The sequence below is a fragment of the Cygnus olor genome, chromosome 8 (assembly GCF_009769625.2).
Source record: "Cygnus olor isolate bCygOlo1 chromosome 8, bCygOlo1.pri.v2, whole genome shotgun sequence".
NCBI lineage: Eukaryota > Metazoa > Chordata > Aves > Anseriformes > Anatidae > Cygnus > Cygnus olor.
The window spans coordinates 27,666,748-27,689,279 of record NC_049176.1 but is presented as its reverse complement, the minus strand read 5'-3'; the positions used below and the strand labels follow the sequence as shown (position 1 = coordinate 27,689,279).

At 45.1% G+C, this 22,532-nt stretch overlaps 1 protein-coding gene and 1 long non-coding RNA gene across 6 annotated transcripts in view; one reads left to right on the top strand and one right to left on the bottom strand.

Annotated features, from left to right (window-relative positions):
* Positions 1-10,574, bottom strand: part of LOC121073763 — a 319,233-nt gene extending 308,659 nt beyond the window's left edge. For all 4 annotated transcript variants that reach the window (XR_005821924.1, XR_005821921.1, XR_005821922.1 and 1 more), the window contains exons 1-2: positions 9,926-10,574; positions 8,691-9,787 (exon numbers count right to left, since the gene is read on the bottom strand). This is a non-coding gene — a long non-coding RNA (uncharacterized LOC121073763). The remainder of the gene's footprint in view (positions 1-8,690; positions 9,788-9,925) is intronic.
* A 109-nt stretch (positions 10,575-10,683) lies between these two features.
* USP24 (ubiquitin specific peptidase 24) overlaps positions 10,684-22,532 on the top strand; it is a 61,131-nt gene continuing 49,282 nt past the window's right edge. For both annotated transcript variants that reach the window (XM_040565258.1, XM_040565257.1), the window contains exons 1-2: positions 10,684-11,120; positions 22,359-22,524. In XM_040565258.1, the coding sequence (XP_040421192.1) occupies positions 10,788-11,120; positions 22,359-22,524 (499 nt within the window). In that variant the 5' untranslated portion in view covers positions 10,684-10,787. The remainder of the gene's footprint in view (positions 11,121-22,358; positions 22,525-22,532) is intronic.

The following is a 22,532-nucleotide window of genomic DNA, read 5'->3' as shown; positions in this document are numbered from 1 at the left end:
GGCAGGGAGATGCAGTCAGAGAAGAGCCATCTCTTCCCATGGTGGCAAACCTGTGCTGATTTATTTTCGTGGGAAGGTTCCCCTTCCTGTCACCTGCCCTCCCACCATAATCTGACTTGTGGTGGTCCACAGGCTGAAAATGCCAGGGGTAGCCTATGGCCTGAGATAAAAAGGCAAGATTTTGAGACAGGCACGGGGCTTCTCTCCTGCTCACTGATCCCACGTGCCAGATGTGAGTTGTCAGGCTGGGGCACTGTGGAGCAGAGCTGATTTTTTTTCCATTTAAAAGGAGGAACACCTGCCAGAGCACTCAGTGGGTGTCCTGCACCCCAGGACAGTGTGCTCCTAAAACTGACACACTTCCCTAGAATCTTAGCAAAAGCCTGGCTGAGAGCAGAGCCCTCAAGCACGGCACGAGATAGGTGAGATGTTTAGGATCACAGCATCTTTTTGTTTTGTTTTGATTTTTTGACCTAGCTTTGTGGCTCCACGTGCATTTCCACAAACAAGGAGATATCCATCGACTTGTGCAGCCCCAGGACTCTCACTGTTCTGGGACGCTCTGACCCAGCACGATTTCCATCTGTTGCTCCTTCAAGAGCACGTGCAGTGGGAACGTACACTTCCAAGTCACGCTGGGTTTTCTTGCTGACAACAATCATTTGATAAAAGACAAAACAAAAAGACACAATCTCTCTGAAAAACAACTAAATTTTCCTTGTACCCCCATCTTGCTGTAAGAAGGATTTTCACTAATACAGAAAAGAAACAGATCAGATTAATGAGGTTCTCCAGGACATTAAGAAGGGCGAACAATGTCAGACACTGCCAGAATGAAATAATCCACACAAGCACAAGTAGCAAGAAAGTGCAGATGTGAAACCATTACATCCCATGTATTAAAATACTATATCCCGTGTATTAAAATACCAGTATTGCACAGTTCAAACAAAGCCCAGCTTCACACTAAATCACTCATTCAGCAGCCAGGGACAGGTTCTGAGCTCGCGTAACCCCAAAGGGCACCGCTGAGATCAAGGCAGAAATGTCTCTTTCAAGCAAGTCTCTGTTCCTAGATTTCTCCTACAACTCCATGACATCTGGAAACGTAAATTCCCTGAAACTTTTATATCATAATGATGATTTTCCAACATTTACATCAAACTCTCATCTACAAGAGAAACTAGAGGAAAGTCTTCCACCATGTGTTCAAGAACCCAGACAGCAGGTTTCTGCAGATGCTTACATTGCTTGTATTGCAGATAATAAAACCAGTAGCAGGTTATTTTTCTCACAATTGATTTCATGCTGAAATTCCACATAAACCCCCTCAAGAGGTCCTTGGATTGCCTGCAGAGTCTGTAATGCTGCCTGACTTTGTAAATCCCATCATAAATCAGATTCCCCCACAAAGCTCCAGGAAGGACATGGGAAGAGCGAGTTTCTCAGTTCAGATCCAGAGCCCACATAGGGCCAAAAGAGGGCAGTGTGTCCTACAGATACAGCCAGCACGCCAGGAGCTGTCAGATACTCTGTGAAGGAGGAAAAAATCTCTTCCTCATTGCAGCCACAAGGCATTAGCCTTGTTTCTACAGCAATTAGGCTCATGCTTCTCCTTTGGGGAGCATCCATGTCTGCCTCATCCTGCTTGGGTCCTTTGGTCAATCCAACACTGGGGTGCAGGCCTCAAAGGTAGCTAAATGCCCTCGGCTTCACGAAAACTGGAAGTCAGGCAGAAGAATCGTGTTCCCACTGAGGACAGGCTTAGAAGCTTGCCTGTTATTGGTCATCAGCAAATCCACATGTGAAAGGTGACAATCAGAGATGCTGGAAACCCAGCTACGTTAATCTTTCAGTACAAGAAACCGCATGCTTTAAAGAGCGAGGAAAATTGCACTTTGCAGGAGAAAAGTGATGAGTAGCTGTATCTACTTGTAGAAGAATATTCAAGAAGTACAGAGGCTGATACCCATGTGTCTGGGGCTGGATTGCTCCAGGAGAGGACTCATTGCTCCGAGCAAGCGAAGGCTGAGGTTGAACGCAGCACAGAGCAGAGCAGTGTGCCTCTGCTGTGCAGAGGAAGGGGAAGATGGAAGAGGGGGCCGTGCAGCAGGACAAGTCCCTCTCCACAGCCAGAAGCTGGGTGATCATGCTGCAACAGGCAGTGCTAACAGGGGAACAAAATGCCTCTTCTCCACTCCCGCTCCCACCACCATAAATCCACCCCAACGTAAAGAAGATGCTGAGGCTCAGAAGAAGTGAATTATTTTCAACTCTGTCACTAAACTGCTTTGCAGTCCTGGACAAATTCTCCCCTCCCTGCGGGGATTATCCTTAAATGTGAGTACGAGCTAGAGATGTGGGATCTCTGTGCATTTATAAATAGCTCACCTACACGTTTCACAAGAGGGCAAATGCGAGTAACTTCCAATAAAGGAATTCCCAGCAACAGCAGCAGCAGTGAAACGCCACCCCTCTGCAGGCTGCCCTGCCTTCCAGCATCCATCACACTAATAGAGACAATTAAAGTCTGGCGCAAGCCCCAGGACACGGACAGTCAGTGCCTGTAGGCCAGGCCTGGAACACAGTGAAGGATCAGTAGCTATGAATCTGTGAAACGGGCCAGGCAAGTCTCATGAACACAGCACAAGACTAGCACCTCTAATCCCTGCCTCATTCTCCCCCGTGAGCCTGGACCACATCTCATGCGTTTGCAGCACCATGCTGTAGCCTTTCTCCTGCCCACACACCAGACAGAGCTTTTAACTTACCAAACAGCTTTGCACAGATCACAACGTGGGAGAGAGGAGAGGTTTTAAGACATAAATAAAATGCATCCAACCTGGCCAGTGGAAGGAAAGTGATTTGTCATTATTAAACCAGATTAAGATCAGCCACCTGTGGTCAGACCCTGCAGTGCTAGGGCTGTGCCACTTGGCAGACCCCATAGGAGATAAATACTACAGCCACAGCCCTCCCTGTATTGCATGATCAAGGTGCAGCAGGGATATCCTCCACCACATAGCCCAGCAAGGCCCATCCTTGAACATACAGATGAAACGAGCTGAATCACTGAGCCGCAGCACAACAGCAGGGACTGACTGCTCCACGGGCTGTGGGGTGGCATGTGTTTCTTGTGCCAGTTTCTGCCCCAAATCCTACAGGTCAGGAAGGCTTTGCTAGGTCATCTGACCCAGCAGAAATGGCTCAGATGCTGCCACTGGTCTTCCTTACAACGCTGTTTGGGTTTTAGCTGATTTCAAGCGATTATGTTTTGAACTAGTGTGCTGCCTCTGTTTTTGTCACTTACTGCCCCATGCCCCAATAACTTCTTAATCCATTCGCCAGCTGCAGCCAAATTTGACACACGAATAGAGGTCTTAGAGCTACCGAGCACTGACAGATATAATGAAAATAAGCTACCCAATATATTTTGTTGAGGTAGCCTCAAAGACGCAGTGAGGCTGCAACTGAGGCTGCAATGTGAGCTCAGCTACTGGGCACCAGAAAACCTGTGTGGAAGGAAGCCACATGTCCGAATGAGTCAGCTACCAGAAGAGCTCTGCTGGACGCTTGTGCTGTGTTGGGCAGCAGAGCCCCCTGTTCTCAGGAAGGGAGTCTCTCCTGTCTGGCCTCTCTAACGTCTCCAGCATCAGGCAGGATGGTCAGCTTAACAAGAAAACCACTGTACAACAGGCAAAACAAGGTTTCATCAGTCCTGCTGCACAGACAGCACCGTTCTTCCCATCGAGGTCCCTAGCTCTGACGGAACCAACCTCAAATTAAACAAGATCCAGCCTGACCAGCAAGAGGAGACTTTCTGCTGCTGGGCAGGATTCATCACTGCCCAGTAACATCGGGATTTACAGACTAGTCAGGGCCCACGACACCAGCTGCTGTACGGATGGAGCAAACAGCTCCTGCCCCACGGTTTTCTAAAAGCAACAAACAGCCAGAGAAATGCATCAGGGAGAAGGAAGGGAAGAGCTAACCACATCTTTATAACTCCACGTTACTTGTAGGCTACTTGGGTGTCTGGTGGAAATTGCCATCTTGTGGTAAAATGCTGCAGGAGGAGAACGGAGAGTGACTTCCACTGTGATTATCCGAGGACTGTTGGATATTGAGGAATATTATTAATATATTTGAGGATATTGAGGAAATCGACCAGAGCTGATTTCACACATGAACATATGGATCTGTTTGTGAGAACAGCGAACAGGCAGTAGAGACTGCGCCATTCCTGCAGTGCCGATGGCCTTGCACAACGTAATGCAGCATTAAAAAAAAATCTTGTGGAGGGGAGGGAGTTTCTGCTGCAATATGGTAACAGATCAAAGGCTGGGAGCACCCGAGGAGTGAAAAGAGCAGCTAATAACACCGTACAGTAACCAAGTTGATACGTGGGTGAGACTCAGCCCTGAAGCACCTCCCTGGTGGAGATAAGAGAGGCTTCAAATGAGTCACCACAGATCAAGTGCATCGTTAAAGGGACAACACGGCTGCGAGTGCCAGCAGGCAGATGAGGCAGGAGAAATCCAAGGCTTTAGGCTCTCACAGCCTTGAAGAACCTCTTGATATTTCAGAACTTAAGCCATGTGTTTGAACCTTAACCACGTGCATACACTCCTGCGTATCCCTAAAAGCAGCAGCAAGGCCTTCGTCCGGCACAGAGTGGCTGCTGCCTCCCAGGCCAGAGCCCAGTTTGTGCTCCAGTTGCCCGTCAGTCTGCATTTAATAATCTGCACGTGACAGACTGCCCAAATGAGAAATCCTGTGCAAACACAACTGAAGCAATGGCAACGTTAAAGAAGTTCTGGATGGGAGAGAGGTTGTCCCACCCCAGACCCTCTACATCCATACCCCAGGTTTTCCACATCACTGAGGACAGACCAGGTAGTGTTCCCGTCAGGAGGCAGAGCTTGCTCTTAAGAGCAGGAGAGGATTTGTGGACCAGTATTTAATATAAACCAGTCTTTTGTGCTGATTTAAGCCTGGCACCACCAGGCCTGTGTTGCTGTGAAGCACTCCCTCACCTCTCAGGTCCATTTGGTGGCTCTCCCTCGGCAGACTCCTTCCTACCTGCTGTGTTTACAGCCTTGTTTCTCAAGCTTCAGCGCAGAGCTTAGACAATGAGAAACTAAAGAAGCAGGTCCTGCTTTAAAGGTCAAGGCATAATTCAAAAGGAATCTGCACCGGGCAGAGAGCCAGCAAGGAGTTCCCTGTTGCTCTATCGCACCGCACCACATCACAGCCTACACCAGGGAGATGCCGACTGGCTCTCAGATACACACACACCACCGAAAACAGCCTTCACCCTCAGCACTGCGTGTTCCTACAAGCTCTGCTGCCACGCTGCCCTGCCCTTAGCTAGGCTGCTATACCCTGTAAACGGAACATATCCCATGGTGTTGGATCCACTGCTTTGTTTCCTACCTGCCTAAGCAATCTCCACGCTGTTCCCTTCCATGGTCTGTTCCTGGTTTGCACTGAATTCATGCTCCTTCCTATTTACAGCTCTACTAATGGTAAGGACTGCAAAGCCTGTAAAGGATTGGATTTGTATCACAACAGCCATGGCCCTCGCACACAAGGAGTGTTATTTACCACCTCACACACAAGGAGTGTTATTTACCACCGCTCCCCTCCCTCCAGCAGTGTGTTAACTTCAGTGTTCCTCTATCACAGGATGGGAGGGATCATGAGAAGGGACCGGCAAGCAAGGCTGGGACAATTTGACAAAATAAAAGCACCCAAAGGCTATCGTTTAAAACTCTGCGGTAGCTCCCAGCCTTGTTCAGTGCTTCAGGAATACCTGAAGTTTGCATTCCGGATTGTTTCCACTTCCAAAATGTGACTGAGTGTGTTTGCCCCTGCTCAAACTGAGCTTACAGCCTGCCATTATGTCAAGTTTCCTCAGCTAACTTGGCTGAAGGATAGAGTCTGCATTCAAGTGCCTGCCTCTGGGTGGGTCCCTCAGGGTGCCGCTGCGGCTTGACTCTGAATATCCTGTTTGTATTGTTTCTCTGCACCACCAGCAGCTCAGCTCGGGCCACTCGGCATCAGAAATAGTTCTGTCACTGCAGTTCATCTGATACTGGGCTCACACGTCAGCGTGCCATTTATCTAAAATGACAGTAAAGAATTGTAACTAATATAGGTAGAGAAATTATCTTTAAAAGTAATTTACCTGGAACCACACACATAAAAAATGGATTAGTCATAATTATAGATTTTTCCAGGGCTCTGTTCCAAATTTTACTCTACAGAATGGTTTCACTCTGCATTTCTGCATCTTAGTGCTTTCAGCTTGCTTTAAAGTTCAGCCTCAGCCTTCATTTCCCATAGCTTGTGAAGCCTGTTTTAGGAAGAATGAACAAGCCCCTTGCAATTGGTTCCTTTTCTCAGCCCAGAGCTGTGGAGATGCATTGTAAGACCCACGGGACGGTCTGAGTTGAAGAGCTGAAAACAAACCCACGCAGTGAAGCAGAGGGGACAAATCTGATCCGACCCTGGAGTCAGCTGTTCTCTCCTTTTGGTTGTGTTGCCCTTACCATGCTGCTCCGCTCTTTTCACACTCACGTCATGCTGCTTCCATTCAAGAGAAACAGTATGAAACTTCAGTTTTGTATGTGGGAGACCAGCAGGTACTCAGCTGCTGAAGGAAAAACAGTCGTGGCTCAGCTCCTGTTCCCTTTGGACACCGGAATAACGACAGGGATTACTGGAGGAGGCACGTCAACACCACGAGATCTGCTCACCTTCCTGTTTGCCCTGTTAGTCCCACTACAGTTAGTAGCAGTGCAAAAACTACTATATGCTGAGGAGCCAAGGATACCACCCCATCCCCCTATGAGGTGTGTTAGATACCCATCTTAAAAGCACAGTAATAGAGTTAAATATTGTCATTATGATTAGTAGCATACACGAGTAATGTCGGCGTGAAACCAAGGTAAGCCGCCCCTTTGCAAACTGCTGCTGACAGCAGGCTTTGCCTTGGAGGTTATCCCAGTACAGATCTCCTTTCTAGCTGGCCAAAAGCCGTGAAGGCAGCAAAAATCCCCAGTGCAGGCAAAGTCTAAAAGTATATTACATGAATCTGTCAGCTGGTGGTTGTGAATGGACTCACACGTGTTTGCTAAAATTGTTTTCTGGGATGCTGCACTCTCTCTGCGGAGTCAAGTACATTTACGCATCTGCTCTGTTATCTGTATGATAACATAATTATGATTTTCATTAATTCAGGTGAATTTGCACTAACTGATTGCTGAGGCCCTTCCTCAAATCCCACCTATTACATTTAGCTATAAATAAAGTAGAAGCGGGAAACTGGAAGAGACTGGGTGGGACAAGGAAGGAAGGAAAGATGGAAGGAAGGAAAAAAACATTTCAGAAAAGTTAAATTAGTTCTGCACAACGCTATACATAAAGCTGGATTTTGCAACATCTCACATACTCACTCTTTCTTTAAGCAGTGAAGACTTCCTGTGCCATAACTGCCAGCTATACTAAAAGCCAGAAGCATCTCGTCCACCAAAAACATAAGATGGGGGAAACCTTCATAAATATGTTCCTCGTGTTAGTGCTTGGTATGTTTAGAGGTACAGAGTCAGGATATTTCTCACCAGAAAGTTACTTTCTCATCACTCACTGGGTGGTGAGATCTCCTGCAAGGCGATGCCATTTGATTTGCTGCCTTTTCTGGTACTGTAATTCAAGTCCACAAAAAATATTTACCCTGCAGCCTGTGGAGAGTGTTTCTGTTCGCTTGGCAGACAGCACAGAAGCCTCTTCTTATCATCATGAGATCCAACTATACTAGTTGCCTAATCCTAAGCCATTAACATCAGTGAGAGAAGCAGGGTTCTTCCCTTTCAAACAAACGAGCTGTGTTTCATATAGACACACACCAACTCATGCAACGACTGCAAATGAGTTTCTTCTAGCTACTGCAACTCCCATTTTCATAGTGCTCCTTCTGTGCTTATGCACCATCTACTGGTGTGGCACTGTGATTAAATTTTGTCCTGATTTCACACATTTAGTCATAAAAGATTTATGAACAGTAAGTTTTAGCTCGTACAAAGCTTCCCTTAGTAACATACTGCTTTGAAATGTCTTAACAAATGACGAGAAAGATGCTCTTTCATCTTGAGTAAAACACGCGTCAAATTTAAGACCTGGTGCTAATATAACAAACTTCCCATTCCCTTCTAGCAGAGTCTCTAAGTATGTATGTAATAATTGTGGCTGAGAAGATGCAACAAAGAGGGAAACAGAATCAGGGTGGCAAGGGATGTTTTCCAAATAGTTCAGAGATTTTGGTCAGAATTCCCTAACAGCTGCGAACATGAGAAATCTCCAACAAGCCAGAGTTAACTCTTGGTTTGGCTGCACGTGTATGTTCCACCAGAACAATACAGATGTTTCTCTTTGAGTGAAAACACTGCGTTCACTGTTTAAACAGTGAGCTGTAAAACACAGGACTGGCTTTAAAACAGTTTTATGAAGAAAATCATAAAAGTATATTCAGTTAAACACAAATTAACCAAGCACTCCTACTGTAACATCTCCACAGAAATCATTGCAATGTTCCATCAAACCCTATTTTCAGGCTGCCTGGAAACTCCACAGTCAACCCAAAAATTGTGTCTGATGTTACAGCATTGAACTTACTGAAAGTCACTTACCAAAAAAGTAGTTTCTGTTCCAGAATGTCTCTGTTGTAATACAGGGGTTATTCATGTCCGGAGGTACTTTAGGATACATAAATGATGAATTTTGTAGAAAGTCACTACCTTCTGTAAAGTAACACAGTCATAGTAAACACGTCTTATCAAACTGGCAACTACACAGTTGTAAACTCCAAGTTATCCAAAAGCAGATCTTGAGGGTATTGCTCCCTCCTTCAGCTTCTTTCCTTCCCTTGTCTCCTTGCACCTTGTGATGCCCCATCAGGAAAGACTCACTCTACATTTCTTGTTCTCAGTTAGAAAAGTTTGCTGTGCGTCTCGCTGAAACTTTTCTTCAAATAACAATGCATGAACAATATTTGCAGCTGGGACTTTCAGGCTGAATAACTTTGAAAAAGATGAACCCCTTCTTTCAATAAACTGGAATATACAGTCTTGTCCTTTATGCAGTCTCAAGAGAAATGCTGTCAGGGAACTCTGTGAAAACCTTAGGATCAGTATACCTCACTGCCAAGGTTATTTTCAGCTCCTGTGTCCAAGTGCTACCATCCCATATTGGTAAATTCAAATTCCCTTCAAACTTCTTTCAGGACAGCAAAGCATTGGTAACTTAACTGTAAAGCATTCTCTTCTGTGCTCAGTCATCTGGGATTACAATCAGTTCCTCCATTACTTTTGGTATGTTTTCATTAATTAGCTCAGTGCGAATTTACAGCACCCCTTCCTTGAAATCAATCTGAAATCAATAATGACATCCAATAAAAGATAGTACTTTTTCGTACACTCTTGTCTTCCGCTAGTAAAGGAAAATGATGCCAACTGACTTCATCAGCCTGTGAGGATTAAATCATTACTTATGTTTCAAAAATGAGAAAGTGTAATTTAAACGTTGAGCACATGAGTAAGCAGCGAGTCAATATTCAGCGTATTAACTGAATGCACTCGAAGTGATAGATTTTTTTTTCTTGAGCCTGGCAAGACTGAGCCATAACAGTTACTTTTATAGCTGGAGATCAGCGTGACTGAAGAACCCTCCTTCAATCCAGACGCTGAAGTTGAGTCGGGCGCGTTACCTACGTTCCACTGAATGTCGCCTACAGAAAATAAATAAATAAAAATCAGGATATGAATAAGCAAGATGAAAGAGTCGTGACTACCTTTTGGGTCAGCATACAAAGAACGTGGGACCACTGTTGGCATACTATCATCTAAAAATTAATCAAAAACCTTACCAGTCAAACAGGCAGATCCGTCAGTCTGTTTCTTTCTACAAACGCCATCAGGAGCAGCGATGGACGCTGAGGTCTGAAAGTTCAAATATTGTTGGTGTTCCCTAGAAAGCTTCCCTTACGCTGAATGTAAATCTGTGTCTCAGATTTCAGGCAATTATTTGTAGTTTCCTAACCCCGGTGCTCTTAGTGATGCCAGCCACTGCTAACACAAGATACCAGCACCGATCTTCACAAATCTTTTATCAGCTTCCTCCTTTTCTGTGGCCATTAAAGCGTTTGTTAAAATGGAGTGGTAAATGTTGCCTAGATAGCCTAAGAGATTCAGATCTACTCTCTTCCATACGGTGCCAGAGTTTGGGCAAGTACGTTTAAGAATCATACACAAATTCAATTCACTTCTGCTTTGGGCAGCAGCAATTTTATTATTATTTCTTGCACTTATTTACGGGGTTTATTCCCTGCCGGAGGAGCCACCCGCAGGGCAGCGGGCACCGGGCCGAGCCCCCCGCCACCCCGCGACCAGGCCGCGACCAGGCCGCGACCAGCCCCGACCCCATCCCCGGCGCTGCCGTCCCCATGGCAACGCCGCTCCCGCCACGTGACCAGCGCGGCCACTCCCGTCGCCATGACAACGCCCCGCACACTCCATTCATCCCCTGAGCCGAGCCTCCCCCGTCACGTGACGCGGGCACCGCCGCGCTCCCCCCCCCCCCCCTTTCCGGGCCGAGGAGGGGAGGGGAGGGGCGGGGAGGGGGGCGAGGCGCTGCCGTCAAGATGGCGGCGCGCGGGGCGGGCAGCGCCTGAGGCCGGAGCCCGGCAGCGCCCGGAGCCCGGCGCCTGCCTCGGCCCCCGGACCGCGGCCATGGAGAGCGAGGAGGAGCAGCACATGACCACGCTGCTCTGCATGGGCTTCTCGGACGCCTCCGCCATCCGCAAGGCGCTGCGCCTGGCCAAGAACGACATCAACGAGGCGGTGGCGCTGCTCACCAACGAGCGGCCCAGCCTCCACTACGGCGGCTACGAGCCCATGGAGAGCGGGCACGGCCCGGCCGGCGGCCACGGCTCCCCCGCAGGAGGGCCGGGACCCCGCGACGGGGACGGAGGCGGCGGCACCGGCGGTGGCGGAGGCGGTGGGGGTGGCGGCAGCGGGGGCTTCGACCCGCCGCCCGCCTACCACGAAGTGGTGGACACCGAGGTGAGCCCCGGGACGGCGGCTCCGGGCTGTCCCCGAGCCCTCCCGGCGGAGGGTGAAGAGCTGGGGGGGGTGCGGGGAGCCCCCCGGCAGCCCCTTGGGGTGCCCCGGCCTCTGTCCGTGTCCCTCTGTCCGTGTCCTTCCGTCTGTCCGTGTCCCTCTGTCTCTCTCTGTGTGTTTTTGCAAGGTGAAGAGCGCCCGGTGTCTCGTTATTTTTCTTGGCATTCAAGGAATGCATCGCTGCCCCACAATCCCCCCCCCCAGTCCCGTGCCTTCTTGCATAACCCCATAGTTGACTGCAGAGCGTATTTTTTTTTAAACGCCGTTTGCTCGACGCGAAGGAGGGTGCAAATCCTGGGTTTTGTTTGGGTAGGCCACGAGTTTGCCCTTGGAAATACAACCAGTTCAAGTGTTTTTAAAACAAAGGCTTTAACTCGTTAATTATAGCTGTGTTTTAAAAAGACGCCTGAAGCAGGAGGGCTGGCAAATGTCAGCCTCTCACGCTTCTTCCCCTTCCTCCCTGTTCTGCTTTTTTCCCTCCTCTTCCACGCTTTTCCAGAACTCGGAGCTCCTTGGCCAGCAAATTCGCTGATGGCTCTTGCTGCGCTGCCTGGAACGCGCTTGCAGCACTTACCTGTAAAGCCTTCTCCGCCTCCAGGTCTGTTCTTCTCCAAAATTTCCCAGGTGCCTATGAAAAGAGCTAAGTCCAACTCAGGAGCCCAAGGGGTGAGAGCAGAAGAACAGAGCAGCCCTGCTGTGTGGTACCAAAGGGCCACCTTGCACGGTCTGTTTCAGTGGCCCATAGCAAATGCCTAAGCACGTGAATAACAACAGACTCATGCACCTCGAACAGTATCCTGGGGATACTGAGCCAGAAGGGATATCTTTCTGTGCATTTACCTATAAAAACATGTATGAAGAATACATGCACGTATCTACTTGTACGTAGCTACACTTGCACGGATCATCCACATCCAGTCTTGGTTTGTTACCTGAAGTCCCCTCTTGCAGAACAGCGATACGCGATCCTGTTCGCTGAATTAACTGGTTTAGATCCTTTGCTGGTGTACGATAGCGATGTATGCTTGTGGAGTAAGCTGATCTGTAGGGCTGCACGTGTGCTGTGCAGAAGAGGAGTTGCTTTAAATTCCCTGACTGAAGTAATAGGGAATGAGTTTCTGGCTTTTGCTTTGGAGGGTTGTGAGTGAATGAGAGTTCTGCTGGTTGGTGTTCAGGGCTTGTTAGCTGTGAAGAGGGTGGATTTCCATGTCAGGTATCTCGTGGTTCCGGATGGGACTATCTGGGCTGTCAGTGTGACATTTAAAGAGGAGCTGTCAGTGTAAGCTTCAGACAACTGCATTTTTTCCCCTTCTGTTCCTATTACAAGTGACGCTGACAGCTATAAGAGTTTTTTTTCTGTTATTTCAGTTTGTATGTCTGATCAAACTTACTTATACTTCAGTTTCGTTTGCCACCCGTGTTCTTGTTTGCTTTGATTTGTGCTCTTGTTAACCCCCAGGAGGGAAACCAAAATATTTGAATATATGCAAATGACTGCAAGTCCACAAAATAAGCATAGAAGGATTGAAGTATCTTACTGCATGAACCTTTATATGAATTCAGGCCTCAGTTTAGTAATTGGATCCATTTGCATATGAACATCTGTGAACTCCTGCACGTGTATGCATTACATTTTTGTCATGCAAGAGTTATCCATGTAAAAGTCTTAAGACTTGGGATTATTTCCTCTGTTTATTTGCCTAATATTGCAGTGCAACCTAGCAGCTTTTGACATACTTCATAAAAAGGGGAAAAGAGAGATCGTATATGATCAGTTCTTGTTCTTTTTATTCTCCAAATGTAACGTGGAACTGTATTTAATAAACTGCATGATTATTTAGGTAGTTAATTAGTAAGAAGTTTTCCATTCAGAACGAGCTCGTGGCCTGTGAAGCCCTACAGAGAGCCCGTCGCACAGACGCCCCTATTACTTGTTGTAGTCACGCACATCATGTTGAAACCTTGTGAGTAGTACACCCGTACTATCTTGTGGCAACACAATTCGGATGTTATTTCTGTTTATCTTCCTGTCAATATCCTCTCCCATGCTCTGAAAGCACACGTTCCTCCCTGTCATCGTAATGCCAGTTATAATGCTTGCTTAATGGGGAGGTGGGGATGTTTCTTGGTTTGATTTTTAGATTGTATATATCAATAATGTGCACAAACATAAATGAAATAGAGCACAGCCCTACTTTTCCCCTAAATAACTTTTTCTGGTCTAGTAATCTTTTTTCATCATTAAATGAACAAAAGTTAGGGTTGGATTTATTAATTTAAAAATAACAGGACAACTTCAGCCGTGCTCCAAGATGTGTGTGTAACAGCTCTATACTTTGTACGTGTTTTGTTTTTTTTTTTGGCTGAGTGCAATTTACTGTGCAAAGAAGGGTAGCTTTATGAATGATCGGACACTTTACATTTTCTCTAATCAGTAATGAACCGTTATGTTTGCATATGCTTGGTTCTGTTACATAATGTTAGCCTGTTCCGTCCAGTAAGCACGGTGATCAAAGAAGGGTTTGTCTGTTGGTGTTCTTTGAGCGTATCACAGCAACCCGGTATGTATCTTACTAATAAAATCATCTTCCCTTTGGATAGGATAGTAAAGCCATCACAAATCCTGTTTCGGTGGTCCAGGCTGCTTCAGGGGCTTCTGGAGGTGTTATAGGAGGCTGAATTTGGAAGACAGCAGCTGTGAACTGGCCCAGCATGCGCTCTGTATTTTATGAGACCTGAGGGAAGGACATGCATAAACTCATTTTCACAAGGGCTGAAACTTGAGTTTCAGCAGGCTCATGTCTTCCACGGAGCGCACAACTGATTCAGTTCTGAGTTAATACCATGGTCTGTGGAGTTGGTGCTGCTGGTGTGACCGTGCTTAATTAATTTGCAAGTAGGAAGGGGGCTTCACATTTCTTCCTGAAATCTCAGGAAGTTCAGCGTTAGGTTTCCAGTTGGCTTGATGTTTTTGCCCTCTGCGGTGCCAAACCACTTTGACAGGCTGCTTTTCCAGGAGGTTACTTTGCCTGTTTGACACAACTTTTATGTTTCTGTCTGTTGGCTGAAGTGAATCTGATAAGTACGTTTTGGCAAGAATCTGGGATTCTCTTGTGTTTATTCCTTAGGCAACGTACAGATTTTTACACTGTGATCTCTGGAGTGGGATGGAAGGTTATACTCATCTTTCATGTGACTGACAGATAAGCTCTTCTGTGAACTGCTGCTAAGTCCTTAAAATTTATGATGAAACTAAAAATGAACGTGATGACAATGTTTGTCAGTGTCCACAAACTGTCCCGAGGGCACTAAGTGCTGACATTCACAAGCTGGGCAGGAATAGGATGGAGAGGGGCAGGCCAGGCAAATAAGAGCAGAGAGCCTAAAATTGTGTTAAGGGTGGGAACCCACTTACGCTGTTTGTATAACCCTTCCTGAAAAGAAATCTTGACTTGTTTTTAAACAGCTCCTGCGAGTCATTACTCTGACCTTTTGGGTAAATTGTGATTAGCGGGTTGTGTTACCTTCCAGCTATTCCTGTCTCCTTCAGCATGTGCTCTTTAGATGTGTTTTTTTTTTATTTTAGTTGAACGGGATCAAAAGCTCACATACACCAGATTTTACTAGATAATGTTTAACATAAAACTTGTCAGAAATCGCTCTTAGAAGTTATGTTTGATTTCAGGAGAAGGGGCTGTGTGGAAGGAGCGTGCCAGCAGCAGCAGCGAGTACTGGCACCGGCAGCAGCTTCTCACTCACTGCTCACACTGCGGGACTTCGGTGTGCGAACCCTCTGCCTCTTTCTGAACCTCTCTGAGCTTCTAGGGTGTAAAATGAGGATAATGGTCCGTGCCGTGTGGGAATACTGCAGACACTGGGCTTGTGACAGTCTCTGGTCCTTGGATGGAAGGAGCTGTGTTTATTTCAAGGCAAAAATAAGCTATTTAGGAAACGCGATGGACTTTACAGTGCAGCTTTATAAATGTAAAGTCAGTCTCCTGTCCTGTAAGTAGAGTTGAGCTTCGCAAAAGTGACTGCTGCTGGCATTCTCGTGTGGAAGTTTTACAGTGTGGCTTGTCTAGGAATTGGCCTTGTAAAGCAATTAAGCAATCAAATAAAGCTCTGTGCTGCGTTCTGGCGCTGGGTCCTGGCGGGCTGCCACCACAACGTCAAGTGGAATTAGTACTTTAGCACTCCTGGGTTTCAGCATCTCTGCTCTCAAAAATGACACCCGTGGTCCTGGGGTAGCCAGAACCTGAAAGGAGGTGCTGCTTCTACATCAGTGCTTTCTTGGGTTTCGAAAGAAAAATCACTGCTTTGTCAGTGTTTTATCCGGCACGATAGTAACAGAGATGCTACAAGAAGGTGGCGAGAATGGGGGTAATACTGAGAGGGATGGCTCATTAACTTTAAGAGCAAGCTTTGTTTTGAATACTTTATGAGCCCCTTACCATGTAATATGGCTGTTGGAGGAATTTTTAGATTGAGACCAGCACATTGCGGTTACTGGAGCATTGGTGGTGCCCATGGAGGTAGCGGGCAGCTCTGCAGCCGGCTCCTCAGCTGGGCAGGAAGCTTCTGATAAAATGTTCTCTGGAGGCATTTGCTGGTCATCTTCCCAGTTTAAAGTGCTGTTCTGTGGCAGCTGTTTAATAAGGAAGTGAAATGCTGAGGAAGAACGAGAATAAAAACAAATTAGCCAGTGTTAGAAGTTAATTCCAGCAAATCATTTGGATTGCTTTTGGGTTAAGGCACAGTAGCTCTTTGTATGAAGAGGGCAAAGATGGAAAGGAAGTGCCTGTTTCTTTTGTAAACTCTCAACTCGAAAAAACCACGCGTTTCTGCTGCCATAGGAGTAGCCTTTGGTATGTGCGTTTCAGTTATGCTTCGTGGGCCAAATTAAAGCCCCGGTGTGCTCAGTGCTTCTCGCTGCTTGCCCTTCCTGCTCGCTGCTGTGCAGCAGTTCTCACTTCTTTTGTTCCGATGCCCGGCGGAGTGGTCTTGGGAGATGCTTAAAGGTTTTGGTCCTAGCTGTTAACCACAACTTTGCAACGAATGGTGCGCTGCGGAACTTGCACTCAAGCTCATTGCCAGCTGCTTTTGTGGTACTAGTTTGTGTCTCACCACACCTCCTTGTACGCAGTGTCAGGGAACGAGCTCTCCCTTCCAGATCTTGAACACTGGTCGCAGAAGTGTTGTGCTAAATCCTTTATCTCGTGCTTCTGCAGCACTGCTCTGTTAATGCCTGGTGTTCTGGCAAAGGGGAATAGAAGGAATGACTTAGTTTTAGGCACTGAAATGCCAAACAGTTGTGATTCACTGTTTTATTGTATTAAAGCACAATGTTTATCTGATACCACGCAAAGTTATTTTGAGGTATTTGGAAATCAGCAGTGTTTTTGTGCTTATGAAAACTCGAGGGCTGGGAGGAATAATGGTATCAACTCAGTGCCTGGATGTTTGTACTTACGCCAAGGGAATAAATTATTTAAATATTTCAGACAATACTGCAAACACGTGTAAGATAAGCGTGTGTTTTTCCTTGATTTCTTACGAGTGGCTTTCTTAACAGAGCTTTCCGTGACCTTTCCCTGGCCTACAGCTTGTTATTGAGCTTGGAAATGCACTGCTGAAAGTGCTCGTAACAAACCTCTCTGATTCCACTGAATGCTGGGGTAGTTGTAATACAAAAGGTTTCTGGTTTGTTTTAAGTTGAATGGATCTTCTAATTTAAACAGGATTTTTACAGAGCCTTGATTCTTGTTGCTGTAACGCTTAGCGCTGAGTTCATCTCCGAACAACTAGGCAAGTACATTGGGGAATATTGCATGGTAACATTGCATCACTCTGGAAAGCAGGGGTACAGTTCAAGCACTATTTTTAGAAAATCCTAGTTAGTTTCTAGCTTTACTGATTTCCCCCTCCCAACATCCAGTTCACGTTGTGTTCTTCTTCCCAATTTTCTGTAGTTCTTGGGGTTTGAGAGGTGGGGAGGAAGCTGTGTTTGTTTTAGATGATTTGTTATAATCCTTCACGCGTACTAAGGAGGGCTTAGTCCAACCAGGCATTCCCGACAATGCACTCATATTACTCTCAGTTGAGATCAGGTTCCAAAACATTGTGTGAAAACAGTCACTAAATAAATCAGAATTTTTTTGGAAGGGATTTACAGTGAGGTGAGAATCTGAATCAGCTCTGATTAGATGGGGTGCATAACACAGGATTTATTTTCCTTTAGTGGTAGACTAGGATCATTACTTCCTATTAACATGATTAAGTACTATTTACTAATATTAACACTTCGTGTAATGTAGTGCATAGCAGAAATACAAGCTAAATGACTTAATTTCTATGTGAAAAAAAACCTGTGATATATCTAACCAACAAGGTTACTTTCTCTTAGCAGAACATAAATAACAAATAACATTCCTTTCTGTCATTTTACTCAAAAACTTTGCATACGCATACGTTTTTATCTGCAGAAAAAAATAAGGGCAAGATACTATAACTGCTTAAGGTATAAAACAGTTAAAGATTATTACTGTGCTTTGAAAATAAATAGCGGTTCCTCAATAAAATATGTAGGGATATTTTCCAGATCTGCCACTTAACTGGAGTTTAAAGAAGTTCCTGAAGCTCTGGGAGTACCGGTTTATAAAAAACACTTCTGTTCAAATAAGAAAATATAAGTTTAAAAATCACTGTCTACCTCATGCTGGTGTTTTCCAGCCTAAGTGCGAAGCAGTGGCTTTGATTTATTTGAAAACCTTTATGTTCGTACTCCAGTGAATCAATTCTAGGCAACAGAATATCCTCCTCCTAACAGTTAATTAAAATGAAGGGGAAAAAATGCCATCCAGGTACAAAAGTAAAAGCTGCTTTAATCAGCAGTCTGGCAGACAGGACTGTCAAGTCATGACTTCAGGATTCATAGCTTCTCCCAGAAGTTGATGGACATAATAGATCAGGGAGTAGAGAGCTGCTCTTTCTGTTTTTATGGATATTTGATGTATTGCTTCTGTATTGCCTCCGTCTGAGCATTTTGTGGTACTTTGCAAAACACCAGTGAATCGTGCATCAACCTGCTGTGGCAGAGGGAAGTGTCGTTACTGCCACTCTGCTGCTGGGGAAGCTGAAGCACTCACAAATTGATTTCCTCATTATTGGTTAGTATATCTGTGATAAAAGTGAAAGGCGGATCTAGGATTTTTTGTCTTCTAATTCTGGCTCTAAGGATTTTGTTTTTCATTGCTGCTTTTCAGAGCAATTAAACTTGATTCTGTTTGTTGGTATATAATAATATACAAGTTTTTTTTAGCAATACAGTGAAACATCAAAATCCTGTTTTCTTGGCTGCAAAATCTGAAATCACGTGAAAATCACTTACTGGAGAAGCACGAGGGAAGGAGACAGATCTGCTGGTATCTTACAAACCCTGGTCCTATTTCTTATTGAAAGAAACACGGCTTTCTGGTTCCGTTTCAGAAATTATACTAGATTCAAGAGCACCTAATGGAACTTGGCTCTAGTGACACTAGATTGCGCTGGTAGCCTTCTATCAAAATCAAATTAACAAATTTAATTTGTAACTTGACTGTAATTTCATTGCTAAGAGTGCCAATTAACATCAAAATACTCTCTTAAACTCCTTGTTATTTTATGTAAAGTGACCGGCATGGTAAGCGTCAGTGGCTTTAGTTAAACGCTGTTTGATGAGTTAATTAGCTGAATGCTACGGGAATACATCTTGAAGCTTTGAACTATGACCTTTTGGCAATTGAAGTTAATTTATATTTCACTTCTTATGTGAGGGTTAGTCTTTGTTCTGTGTTAGTTTGCCTTGGAAGGGTTTATGCTCAAACTTGGGCAACACATTGTTCATCAGGTATTTAACAATCTTTATTCAGACTTGCAAACAACTTGGGGAGGTGCCAGGCCCCCAGAGTGACAGTCGTGAATCGGCATTTGAAACTGTTTAAGTGAGAATATTTTTCTTGGGAGTCTGTGTGCATGTGTGGGTATAACTGCATTTGGACACCTTGAAAATAAGCCAAAAATAGCCGTGTGACCCTGCTAAAATGGAGGAATCTTCAGGGCTCTTGTGTAGGAAGAGATACAGGCATGGAAGATGATGTTAAAGGTTTGTCAGTAAATGCTTTTTGGTCTCAGGACTTGAGCTGCAGAAGGGAGAATTATTGCAGAGCGTGTGATGTGCAACGTGATTTTCTATCTCAGAAAACAGATGGTTCCTGAAAATTTTTGAACAATCAGTCTTTGGATGACCAGTTAACTGCCAGGACTAGTCTCACTGCTTTTGTACTGTTCTGCTGTTGGAAAGGATCCCTACCAATCCTGAACTTGTCAGGTGCCAGTTTCTCTGAAGAAAAGTGGGTGTTGGTTAGTGAGCCAATATAAAGTTGTGGAAAAGCTTATGTTGCACCTTGCAACCTTAATAAATCCTTCACTTTAAAGAGCGGTGCACAAATTGATTTAAAAGTTGGATGGGGAGCTGCTTGATTTTTGTGCAGAAAGACACTAATTATGAAAGAGCAGCAATATGTTTTAGAGAGACTTACTCAGACTAGGTATGTTGTAAGAAACGAGATTCAGTCCGCAGAAATATGCACTGAACATGGAGATAATCTCCAGGGGCATTAGCGTTATTAATGGTCTGAAGTGGAGTTTGAGTTTGACTTTTAGACTACCTGGGCATGGATTTGAGCACGCTGCAGGTTTCATGCTAGCTGTGAAGCTGCTTTAATGTGTTACGTTCTAAAATTAATCCATAATTAATCTTGACGCTTTCTGGGAAGGATTTTAGTAGCAGAAAACTGATGTGTAAGAATGCCTTGTCATCTGTAATTAACAGAACGTGCCAAAGACATGCTCCTTCAGTGCAGACGGTTCCCTTTGTTATTAGGGCAATATTTCCAGTACTGCACCCACTGTTATTGCTTGTGTAAAAGATCTTTTAGCTATGTAGCTGGTAGACTCAATACAGCGATAGGCCAGTTGTGTTCTTAGCCCAGCTGTTTTGGTAATGTCCGTATATGTGAGTGCACAGCGAAGAAGAGTTATTACTTCACTCCTTGCGAATTTCCGTAGTACTGCAGGCACTGGCCATGGCCTGTGGGGAGAGAAATAACGAGCAGCTCCCCTGAGATGCAGATGGGGAAGCAGAACAACAACACGTGGAGTTTTTCAGCAACAGTAGAAGGTCTGCGCTGCTGTTAGGCTGCACCTCTCCAACACTAACGCAAATAACAGATATTTTTATTTAACACAGTTACCTTCCTTTAAGGGTTGGAGAAACCATAGCTACGTTAATGTCACCATTTGTTGAGATGCTTCTTTGCTGTGCCACAAGTCTAGGCTGAAATGCTATCTGTTACCTAGTGACTGGATGTGCGCACTCCAGTCAGTCTTCCTTTATTAAACTAATTGTTGTGTTCTGTACTGATGCCATAAGGGCTTTCTTTATAAATGCGCATTCATTTTCTGTAGAAATTGATTCATGTTCTGGTTGGGTACCCTCTACAAAAGCTGTAGACTTAAGTGTTTGTTTAATCACTACAACGGGATATTTCTTGGAGAACTTTTGCTTTTAAATACCCTCGGTCATTTCATTTGGTCCTTTGGACATCTCTTCTCCAAAAGTTCATGTATTTAAACAAGGGGTGATCTGCTAGATCAAACAACGAAGCTGGATATCCAGCTCTCTCAAAGGAAGTACGGCACCCTGTAGTGGCAAACTTGGGGCTGAATGTTTAGTAGAGGGTTGGGGAAGGTGGCACCTTGTTTCCCAGCTGTGTTTTCTTGCCTGAGTACGATTTGGTGTTACTCCTGTAAATGTTACTGCTGCTCTCCAGAACCTGTTATTAGGTACAGCCCGTGTGCTGTTGTCACCTGAGCTAATGAACTGTATGGGGTGCGCTCTATACAACTGCTGTTCCCTTGGTGTCACGTTCTTGAGTCATTATGAAAGTGAGTATGATGCATTTATGTCTTAATTAACAGGTCTAATCCTGCAATAGCAAGTGCAGGAAGAGTTGGACGCACACTTCTCTATATAAATCTCTTTCCTTGTGCACCACATCCTCCCGAGCTCAGTTGTTTCTTTGGACTTTTTCCTTTCTATTCGCTCCGTTCGCTTTCCTGATGCTATATTTTACTCTCAGATGTGTTTCCTGCTTGTCCTTTCTCCCGGCGTGTCCCTGGCCGCTCTCCTGTTACCACCACACACTCGTGTTTTCCTCGGCCTCTGGCAGCCGCTGCCAGGCCTGCTCCAGGCGTGCTCCTTCCTCCCACCTGGATTCACGGCCTTCTGGAAGCCACAGAGAGCCCATGGGATGTCTTTGACACGTGGGATAGCCAGCATCAACGTGAAGTTAAAAAAAAAAAAAAAAAAAAGACATAACTTGTGTAGCATTCTGTTTGGCGCTCCTGAGGCAGTTACCTCATCTGGCGCTTAACGAAGAACGGGGCTAATTCTGAGTGCTGCCTGTGCACAGAAATAGCTGCCGTTAGTGACATGGGCAACAAACCTGAAAAACTGAGCTGCAGGCTTGTACTTGCTTCTTCCCCGTTCGCCTTCCAGAAGGCTTTCCAGTAACTTATTTTGACTTCAGGAGAAGGACAATAGCAGCTTCCTTGCTGGGCAACTATATCTGAGACTTGATATTTTCTTTACATGATTAGCTACTAAAAAAATCCTGATCAACTGGATTAGTCTAGTTTATTTTCAATGTGATTGGGTGAAGGGGTAAAATTGGCCTCCCTTAAAATAAACTATTTCATAATCTTCAGCAGTTGTTGAACAGAAGATTAATATGCGCACTTCTGTGAAGATCAGGGCTTGTACTCTAAAGTCTCTCAGGGACTAGAAGCTCTTAGCACTTGGCTCTAGGATCTGATATGCTAAGGAAGAAAACTTGCCACTTAGAGATGATTAGCAATTAGTCGTGTAAACATAGCAGTTATCACCTACACGAGATAATAAAGGTATGTAATCAATTCAAATAGAAATATTAAATTCTACTTTGAAAAACAGAAGCAGCCTAAGGGTTGCTGAGAATTTGACATGCTGCTTATAAGCACAGCCATCTCTTCTGAAGCTAGTAAATCCTTTAAAGTGTCAAGGATGGATTAAAAAATTGCTTCACTTGAACTTTTTATTCACAGAAAAATGATGAAAACGGGAATTGCTCTGGAGAAGGCATTGAGTTTCCAACCACCAACTTGTATGAGCTGGAGAGCAGAGTTCTAACAGATCACTGGTCCATACCCTACAAGCGGGAAGAATCTCTAGGCAAGTGCCTAATTGCATCCACCTATCTAGCAAGACTAGGTAAGTTC